Raw genomic sequence first — 11,187 nt, 5'->3', positions numbered from 1 at the left:
ATAAAAAAACAAAGTAAATGGGCATAGTTTATGATACACTTTCCTAGTAGCTTGTTTCATTAATTTTTTTGGAATTATATTAACAAATGCTTGTACAATTTTTTTCTCTCACTTATTTCTATTCTCTGATAAGGTAGCAAATCAGCACAAACACTTTCCACTTCTTCATTTTTAACATGATAAATTCTGCCTATTAAATTTATAAGAAAAATACAATCTTCATTTAAAATATTACTGAAGTTAAATATTTGACAAAATACTATATTCATCACCATTTTCCATTTTCCATGTAAAAATGATTTCTTTTGATTTTTTATATAATGACAAAACCATTTATTAATTTTTTAAAAGGTAGTAAATGATCATGAATGAGCTAACAATGACACTTGTCTTATTCATCTGAGCCTCCCTCCATCGTCACTGTTTCCATTTCAACATTCAAAATTGACGTCTTCATATCCTTCCCTTGTACATCATTCCAATTTCCATTGGTTTGGGGTACGTTATCAACTACTACTAATTTTTAATTAACGCTAGTTAATCCTAATCAGCCCTTAATCCTGGGGTCCATTATCAACTACTAATAATCAATCAACTCTTGTTAATCCTCCTAATCATCCCTTAAGCCGGTCCCATGATTTATTTCTAGTATATTTCCTTATTCAATTATTGAAATTCAATCAAGTAAGAATTTAATTAATAATAAATATAAATACTATAAAAATAGAAATAGCCATGTATTATATTATTTCCTTATTCAATTATTGAAATTCAATCAAGTCAGAATATAATTAATTATAAAATTAAATAGAAATACTATAAAAATAGAAATTGCCATGTACTTTCCAGCAGAGACACAGTGTGTATACACAGTACACTTGAGTATTGTTATGTAGTTGAAAAACGCGTAGTTAAAATTTTCTTCTTTCCCTAGCCACTATATCAATCTTTCTCCCTTTATTGTTCCTCTCACAACTAAAACTAAAAAAAACCTTCAAGTTCTATCCGAGTCAACTCATTGTGAAACTAAATGAACTCGGACACGCTTCCCTCTTCCACGGCGTCGTTTTGGTGCTATAGTTGCACACGTTTCGTTCACCTTTTGGATCATAACGACGTCGTTTGTCCGCACTGTACAAGCGGTTTTGTGGAAGAGATTCACGCTGGTAACTCTCCGGCAGTTTCCTTATTTGCCGACGGAATTCATTCTTCGAGGAGACAAAACTCCCGCCGGAGACGTCGCAACGCTGGCAATAGATCGCCTTTTAATCCTGTAATCGTGCTTCGCGGACCTAGGGAGGACGGCGGCGGTGGCGGTGAAAGCGAGGGGAGTAGCTTTGAATTGTATTATGAAGACGGCAACGGTGCCGATCTACGTCCGCTTCCGCCTAATATGTCCGAACTATTGCTTGGTTCCGGCTTCGATCGGTTGCTTGAGCAATTCTCTCAGATCGAAATCAACGGTTTCGGTAGGGCGGAGAATCCGCCGGCGTCAAAGGCGGCGATAGAGTCAATACCAACGGTTGATATCACCGACGCAGAGGTAGAAGAAGAAACGCACTGTGCGGTTTGCAAGGAAGCATTCGAGCTTGGTTCAGAGGCGCGTAAGATGCCGTGCAAGCACCTTTACCATTCTGATTGCATTCTCCCATGGCTGTCTATGCGAAATTCGTGCCCGGTCTGCCGCCACGAGTTACCTTCCGATCAAAGCCAAAATCCCTCGGAGACTAGATTATCTGGTCAGACTGACGAAGAAGCGGTTGGATTGACGATATGGAGATTACCTGGAGGCGGATTCGCCGTCGGGAGATTCACCGGTGGTCGGAGAGCCGGTGAGATTCAGTTACCGGTTGTTTACACAGAGATGGACGGCGGTAATAACTCTAACGAAGATTCTAGAAGCATCTCTTTGGCAGTGGGAAGCAATAGAGTTAGAGAGAGACGTGGAATTCGCAGAATTTTTCGAAATTTTCTATCCTTTTTTGGTTCCGTTAATTTAAACCGTAGCTTTTCTGGTTCTGGTTCATTGTTTAGTAGAAGTTCACGGAGAAGAAGCAGAACTTGGGTCACGGAATAATTATTTGGAAAGCAATTAAATTAAATTCTTCATTTCAGTTTAAGAATTTTAGTGTAAAATTAATCAATGATTTAGTTGATTCGTTTAATATTCTTTTTACTACATTCTTCTTAAGAAAGAATTCCCTTAGGATTGCTAATGCAATATTATCCAATTTGCAATGCAAGTTAATGATTTTTAATGGTTTTTTCATTTTATTGTTGGTGCCTGTTTGTTTGTTGGTATTGTGGTCGGGTTGGTGGGTAAAGGATGATGATACATTGACACTCCATAAAGCATGCGTTTCATGATTTTGTCCATCCTCTCTGTCTATGTTTTTTTAACACCTACTTGAGTAATCATAGACCTAGTAGTTGCTAAAAGATAAAGGTTGTTTTCCATATTGCTTTGGCTTTTAGCTTTATTCTTTTGGTTTTTGATATGTTTGGTGGAGCAACCTTACCCCGCTACCGCTAGCGGTGAAGTTAACTACTACTAATTGACTAGTTCGCATCAAGTTTGCAATAAGGGGTCTCTTTGAGTTTTAATCAGTCGTCGTAACCGTGTCTACTGTTTGACATATCTTGAACATGTCCTAAAGGACTTGGCTAAACATTGTTTACTGTTTGTTGTCTGGTCGTGTTGAATATGACAACTGTCTTACACTATAACTCGACTAATCAATTCATGAATTTTGGCATGTTTGGTTAGGCGTTCAGATGACTAAAGTTGAATATTTCCTACAACTACAAACAAAATTTAATTTAATTACACAAATTAGATACTTCATTTTAAAATGACTACATTTTAAGATCATTACACTTTTATTAAATTAATTTAATAAATGTCCAGGAAATAGTGTATAAAACCATTGAAAAAATATCAATTATTTTTATATTGAAAAGTGAGAATGTTATTTATTTCAAAACAAATTTTATTTATTAAAACGATACTCATTTTAAAAAGGAGAGAGTAAAAATATATTTGATCATCTATATAATATCACTAACAATATAAATCTTTTATCTAAATTATTCTCTTTATCCAAGTGTACTTGTAATATAAATTTATTGGGATAAAATTAATAAATTGTTTCTCTCTTCGTTTTTTACTAATCTATTAATATCTGAATACTTTTAATTTAATTTTAATGATCTCGACCGTTATGGCCATTAACTTATTTGTCTTTTTGTTTGAGTGTGGTCTTTATGACCATAAACTATTATATCATTTTGGGCATTTTGGGCATAAATCATATGATTAATCCTGACAACATGATTAACATCTATCTCATTGTGCATAGAGACAAGGCATTCAGTCACATAAGACACAAATGCCTAAAAAATGGAGTCTTGTGTTGTCATGTGCTCTTGTAGGAGACAAAATTTTTCCACTTGAGTTGCCTCAAAAGCATCTCGCCTTCGACAATCCTCCTCATAATGTTCATCTTGCCTCAATTGCATGTTTTGAAGCATATACATAATGGAAGCCTGATCTCCATACTCAACTTTAAACCTGTTACCTTGACCATCCTCATGCTCAACATCTTGCATAAAAGCATCACCTTGAGGAACCCCATGAGAAACACCAATAGGTTGATCATCAACCACATGTTGCTCAGTAGTTGCATCAACAAACTTAGTAGGATCATCAAAATTATACATTTTCCTACCATTCTTGCCCACACGGAAGTAATACACCCGATGATTTTCATCCCAAAAGTATCCCATGTTGATCAAAGTGCGCTGGGAGAACTCTTGAGCCATACTCGGAGATTTATACTGAAGGTTTGGCATCCATATGTTGAAATAATTCAAGATTTTAGCAATCATAGAAACATAACAGAACGATTTTCCTTTGTTGCAATCTTTGATGGAGAACATCTGGAACACAAAGTAATTTGCCCAATTTATCCGAATCTTGTTCAGAAGAATGTAGACAAGGTGAACTTCAGCATTGTCAATCCTTGAGAACCCACCATTCTTTGGGCTCAACACATGAGAAGCAAACCAAAGCAAAATTGTAAGAACCATCTTCAACTGACCGGTTGTTACAGGATCATAACAATCATCGGAGCGGGGAGATATAACCAACTCATTCAAATTAATGTTCCACTTAAAGTCTTGATGATAGTTAGTATTCGTCACCAAAAGTTCAACATCAGCACCAACAATAATGATTTCAAATAGTGACTTCCAAAGATCACCAGTGAAATCATAAACAATATTACCTATCGTGAACTTGAAGGATGAGCCACGTCTATCATGCATCCCATAGTAAAACACACGAATGAGATCTTCATTGTAGTCGTATGAAAACTTCAAGAAGCAGTTGATTTGTTGATGCTCAACAAGACGAAGAACCTATGGAATGTCCAAATAGTCAGCAACAACAGGTTTCCAAACATATTACTTCATAACAAGGCAGTCTTGGTGTTTCTCTTAAAATTCCTCAACACACCTAGACGAAACCAATGAAAATGGAGTTTCTGGAACTGTAGAGGATGTGGTAGCCTTACACTTGCCCTTGGAATCATCCTTGGTTCTTGAAAGCTTTGGTGCCATGGAGAATTATTCAAACAGATTTTGCACGACAAGTGTTTGACAAAATGTGTGAACGAGAAGTGAAGTTGTTTGAAAGATATATGAGAACCCAACAACCAAAATCATAGAAACAGATACAAAAACGTACAAAGATATCAATGAAAACTAAGAATTGAATGCAAATAAGAGTTTTGGAGAATTTGGATGGATGAGGGTTTTAGAAGAGGAAATGAGGATAATGAAATGTTAAAGAATTGAATGATGAATGAGATATGGTGAATGAATATAAGGGTATAGTGGAGGAGTTAATGACAATATGAAATATTTCAAGACTCAAGAAGAATTGAAAAATTTGGAGATGCATGTATGTGGAAATAATGAGAATGAAGAGAAATGACACAAAAATGTGTTATGAGTCGACCTGCTCGAAGCATGTGCTAACCTGAATAGGTCACGAGTTGACACATTCGACGCATGTGTCGACACATACTGAAACATATTTGAAAAATTCTGAAAATTGTCTTCATGTGCTGGCCTATACGAAACATGAGTCGACACATGAGGTGCAAAAAGTGAAAAATATGAAACATAAGGTTTTGGGTCAACTTTGAAAGATTAGAATTGAAACATGCATGAATGGTTTTTGAGAGACCGTTTACGCTGAAAAATGGTGTTGTTGATGCCTCTGGAGTCGTTGTTCTAACTGGCGTAGAAAGAGTTGGCTCTTCAATTGCCGTTACAACCGGCTCTTGTGCTACATTTTGAGGGTTATTCTTGGGATTAATGTTATCTGCAGGAGGATGAGACATACTAGACAGAGCCTTGCCACTCCTTAATTGCATACAAAATGCCCAAAAAAATCTTTAAGAATAGAACACTAATTTCAAATGTAAAGAAATATAACTAGGAAAAATTTAGCACAGGTCCCATCGGGCGCGCCAATTTGTTTACGCTGAAAAATGGTAAATAATCGTTGGTCTCCAAATATATGGGTTATTTGCAGGATCAACCAGTGAATCCTAGGACATAATGCATAAGAACCTAGTTATTGTTGATTTCTTTGTATCTTAATGTTACTGGTTTCAACTAATTCGAAGGGAATGTGTGAAAATGATACTATAGTGAGTATCTCGACTTCTTGCAAAAAGTATAAATAAAAAATGACAATGCTGAATGTATTTGAATGAAAGTAAAGTATGGAAAAGAGATGAAGATGAAGATGAAGAAAGAAATATAAATTGAATAATTTAGAAAACTTTGCATTAAAGAATAAACATGGTATTTCATTTGCGCTTACATTCTCTCATCCATTCGCTCGTTTCTCTTAACACTGATACTTGGAGTTTTCAGTGAGATTTATGTAATACAATGAACACCCCTAATTCAACATAATAAACCACTATATATACAAGTGTACAATAACTACCCCTTAACATTCCTTTCTCCATGATTCACCACGTGTAGTTATGCATGTAATTTTCCTTCCAACTTCCTCCACTTATCCTCTTGAGATAAGAACCCAAGCAATTATCAAGATTTAAACGTGACATAATCGTGCCCAAACAACCGCTTCTTTGACCAACCTTATTCGTGACACAACGCCTGCCTGGTTGAAGCAATTGGTGCCAAATTGCTTCTTTCAATAACCAAATTTTCTCTAAGTCCTAGAGTATGGTCGGACCATAACTCTTCTAAGAGTTTCCCTTGTTTGTTGGGTCTTCCCATTGGTAGAAAAATCTAACAAATTGCCCCCCCCCCAAAAGGCCTCTTTCAACATTTTTAGAAGATATGGGCATTTTTGACCTAATTGTTCACCTAGTGGGATGACATCATCTCATTATAACGTTTCTTTTCAACCGTCACCTCGAGACCACACTTTTTCCCACTTCCCATACTTCTCATTATCACGACGCCGGATAAATAGGGTAGGGTCAGCTATGTGCAGTAAAACTTACCAACCGCCGCTTCCACTTTGTCGACCACTGAGTGATCAACAATGAAGTGTGCGACAATTTACCCTTTTACTGCTTTCAGAGGACGATAAGTCAAAGAATATTTTGTGAGCGTTAGCGTCCACTTCCCTATTCAACTATGCAAAGTAGGTTTGGACAACATATGTTTAATAACGTCAAAATGCGAATAAACGTAAAATTCAACTGGCTATATATAATGTTTTAGTTTAGTACAAGAGAAGTACAAACATAAGCATAACATTTCAATTGAGTTATACCTAGTTTCCGCATCTATCAGGATTCGACTGAGGTAATATATGGCCCTTTCGACGCCATTATCATCCTCTTGTGCTAACATACTGCCTATGATCGAATCCGACACGACTATATACAATTTCATGCTCCTATTCCTACTTGGAGGTGACAATATTTGAGGCTTCATCAGGTATTGCTTGATGGTGTCAAAGGCTTCTTGTTGTTAACTCCCCCAAATAAACTCGCTATCTTTCTTGAGTTGAAGTAGTGGCAAAAATGGTTGGACTTTGCCACTTAAGTTTGAAATGAATCTCCTCAAGAAATTGATATTTCCCAATAAAGATTGGAGTTATTTCTTTGTCGAAGGAAACTTGATATTGACAATTTCTTTTTCCTTGTTCTGGTTGATCTCTATGCCTTTTTATGCACTATAAATCCTAAGAAATCTCCCGCACCAACACAAAAAGTGCTTTTTAATGGATTCATTTTCAATCCATATTTCCTCATCCTTTGAAAGGACTGTCGAAGATGGTCTAAGTGACCATCGTCTAAGGAAGATTTTATGATAATATCAACTATATAGACCTGCATAAAGGTCTCGATGAAATCATGGCACATTGGCAAGTTGCCCCTGCGTTTTTCAAACCAAAGGGCATTACTATCCATTCATACGTACCCAACGCACCTAGGCATCGAAATGTCGTTTTGGGTACATCTTCCTCGGCTATAAATATTTGATTGTATCCGGAGTACCCATCTAACATGCTTAAATACTCATGACCTGCGACTGAATCGACCTACATTTCTGCCACGGGCATGGGGTACTCATCCTTAGGTTTAACATTATTTAACTATCTAAAGTCTATGCGTACTCTAAGTGTAACATTTTTCTTTATTACTGGGACGATGTTTGCTAACCACTCAACATACCTAGTTGTACTTATGAATTTTATTTTGAGCAGCCTCTCGATCACTTCCTTGATCTTTGACATCACTTCTGGTGCAAATCTCCTCGCCAACCACTTCACTGGCTTCTTCCTAGGCCAAATTGGTAGCTGTAACTCCACCATATTTCGACTTAAACCCGACATCTCTTTGTAGTCCCACGCGAAGCAGTCTTTGTATTCCTTCAGCAGTTCAACCAGGTTTTTCTTCATACTTGGATCAATCTTTGCGCTGATGTATGTTGGTTTCCTTTCTGTTGCTTCGCCAAAATCTACCTCTTCTAAAGGATCTTGGGCTTGCATTTTTATATTAGTTCCAAGTGGGTATTTTTCAAATCCCAAAGGCTCGTTGTCGTAGATGCAATCGAGCCTGCGTCTTTCTGAAGCTATTGTACGGCCCATAGGGCCATCTCCAGAATTTCCAGAGCTTTCGACATTAGCCTCACAAGCCATATTTTGAGAAATCTCAGCCTCTATGGCCGATTTTATCCTATTTTCAGCCATATAGGCCGAAATCCGAGACAACACGTGTGACTCAACAAACATCTTCTTATACCATTATCCACCACGTGGGAGGTGAACTTTCCTCTTTGACAGGGTCGCTTCCCACTTGCTTTTTGTCCTAGATGAATCCATAATTTGGGTGCAGATTCAAAGAGTAAGTTAAGTCCTTCTCAGAGGTGTATACCTCCTATGCTGCATAACATGGCAGTATTTTTGCCAAATTTCAGTCAAAGTCCTTTTTCCCGACCTTGATTATGTCGGCCTTGTAACAACTTTGGTCATCTTCAATATTCTCTACAATGTCATCCTATCTCAAGATGGATACCCTCTGATGCAAGATTGATGGCAAAACTCCAATGCCATGTATCCATTCACTTCGTAACAACAAGTTGTAGTTTGCATTGGATCTAATAACCATAAACAAAGTCCCCCTAGATGTCGACCCTATGGACAAATTGACTTGGATCACACCCAATATATTGTTGGTCTTACCCTCATAGTTGGATAACACCATGTTGTGGGGCCTAAGGTCCTCATCGACCTTCCCCAATTTCTTGAACACCGAGTATGGCATCAGATTAACCGTTGTGCCACCATATACAAATACCTTGTTAACTGCTTTATATTCAACTTTCTCCCTAATGAAGAGTGGTTTTAAGTGATACATCATACTAGGGTTAGGCCTCTCGAAGACTACCTTTTTCTCCTCAACCACACCATTGTTCATGACGTAGTAGCATATATACTTTTGATTAATTTCCTCATCTGGAATAAAGTCCTCCTCAACCTCAGAAACTCCCAACACTCGACCATATTATGCCGACAACACTAAGACAATTCCACAGTTAATCTGAAGTTCTCCCACTAACTCTTCGCTAAAATTGTCCTCGACCATCTCATCGTCCGACCCAGGGGTGTTTTCAGGTTCCTTATGCCTTTGTCGAGGGTAGTAAAAGGGTACATAAGCATTCTCTGACTCAATGGGGTACTCAGGATCATGGTAATGAGGGTCATCCTCTTCTGGACGAGGAGTATATTCTGCGATCTCATCTTCTGACTGGGGAGAGCATTCAGGGTTTTTCTCCCTCACTCCGAGTCCTCCTACGATGGGGGGACCTTGTGTCGTTTTTGGCACTAAGTGTGATTTCTCACCTTTGTTAACCTTCTTAGAGTAAGGTTTCTGATCAGGCTTCGCTGTGGCCAAATTTCACTTTCCTGCTGACGCATCATGCTCATTTCCCTGAGCCTCCCTTTCAGCTTTTTTCTTCCTTTGTTAACGCCTCCATTAAGTGCGTGTCATAGGGTTCTTTCCTTTGTAGGTCGGAGGCACATGGGTCTTTCCCTTTGCCTCCTTCTGGGCCTTGTCGCTTGGCATCCCAGGTTCGGGATTGACCTATTTTGACTTTGGGTGACTTGCCCTCTTTTGGTTTGTAGGCTTCACCCATTTGTCTTTTGGCGCACTTGCATGTGGCTTGAATATTTTCTGCTGAGATTATTGGAACTGCCTCCTGTAGTCCTTGTTTCGACGGGACCTACCCCCATTTTTAGGAGTAAACCTTGTTGTTCGACCTCCACTGCGTCCACAACAAGGATCAGTCCTTCGGGAATTCTCCACTTTCTTCGCAGTCTCTTCGTCGAAGACAGTGCTGCAGTGTAGGCATAACATAGTCTTAGAGTCGTTAAGCTTGCATTGCTCCAAGAAATCGATCAACCCCTCCCCAGATTATGGGTAAACCTCTTAGAAGTCATAGTCATCAATAGCATAAATTTTCTCTCCCTTGTCGACATCCATGTTGGAGCCATCAATAACATCCATCATCAAGATCTCAATAGGTTCAACATATTAGGCTTCCTCCATATGCATGGGATCCACATCCACTTTAATTGTCAATTTTGGCTTCTCGCCAAATTGCAATCTTCCATCATTCAAAGCTTTTTGAACCAAGTCCCTGAAAAGAATACATTGAGAAGTCTTATGACCCAAGAAATTATGGTATTTGCAAAAACCTATATTCTTCCTTTGTTCTAAAGGAGGAGTATTTAAACCCGGGGGTACTAAAATTTGACCATCTCTAATTAACAAATAAAAAATCTCATCGCATTATGTAATGTCAAAAGTGTAAGTTCTAGTCGCGAACTTCTCGTTTTTGCTAGTTTCAACATGATTTTTCCCATTTGATGGTTTTAATAGCTTACAAGTGTAATAGGGTCTTGGCTTCAATTCAACCATGTTGACCTCGCTCTCTTCTAGAGAATCATAACCCACATCAGAGTCGTACTCGTCAACATCTATGTGAGCGACTTTATCTCTTTTATGGTACTTAATGGTTCTGGATTTCTCCGCTTTTAGGCATTCGACTTGACGAATCCTGCCTGCCAATTGTGCCATGTCCCTCATGTATTTAGTATCAAACTTCTCTATGATTGAATAATCTAGGCCACCCACAACCATCTCGACTAAATCATGCTCTGGTACTTGTGTGAAGCACCTGGATTTGAGAAGTCCAAACCTATTCAGGTAGTCCTCTATTGACTTAGGAACCTTTCACCTAACACTTACTAATTCCTTCAAACTAATCTTTGACTGACCCATATAGAACTGTTCATGGAATAACCTTTCAAACTGGCTCCATGTTTGAACAGGCCGGGGAGGGAGAGTCATAAACCAAGTAAAGATGTTTTTGGTTAAAGAACTTGGAAAGTATTTCAATTTCAAATTCTCATTATTGGCTAGGTCGCTAGCCTCAATTTGATACCGGGCAACATGTTCTACTATTGACTCATTGGTGTCTCCAGCAAACTTGATAAAATTTGGGATTTTCAACCCCTTGGGTACTTCCGATTGTCGAATGTATTCAAAAAGTGGGGAGACAAAATTTGGCAGGTGGAGTCCCATATTTAGGCCATCATGGGCCAAGATTTGCTCGACCATA

General features: G+C 38.2%; 1 protein-coding gene across 1 annotated transcript; it reads left to right on the top strand.

Moving 5' to 3' along the window:
- Positions 1-855: 855 nt before the first annotated feature.
- LOC127087194 (E3 ubiquitin-protein ligase RDUF2) lies at positions 856-2,274 on the top strand. Its single transcript, XM_051028061.1, has one exon. It carries the CDS (start codon positions 1,031-1,033, stop codon positions 2,075-2,077), a length of 1,047 nt encoding a protein of 348 aa, XP_050884018.1. The 5' UTR covers positions 856-1,030; the 3' UTR covers positions 2,078-2,274.
- The last annotated feature ends 8,913 nt before the right edge of the window (positions 2,275-11,187 follow it).

The sequence above is a fragment of the Lathyrus oleraceus genome, chromosome 5 (genome assembly GCF_024323335.1).
Source record: "Lathyrus oleraceus cultivar Zhongwan6 chromosome 5, CAAS_Psat_ZW6_1.0, whole genome shotgun sequence".
Classification (NCBI taxonomy): Eukaryota; Viridiplantae; Streptophyta; class Magnoliopsida; order Fabales; family Fabaceae; genus Lathyrus; species Lathyrus oleraceus.
This window is presented reverse-complemented; position numbering and strand designations above follow the sequence as displayed.

Bases quoted from the DNA above. Each gene is read 5' to 3' on its own strand.
- LOC127087194 (XM_051028061.1), top strand. From the start codon at position 1,031: ATGAACTCGGACACGCTTCCCTCTTCCACGGCGTCGTTTTGGTGCTAT.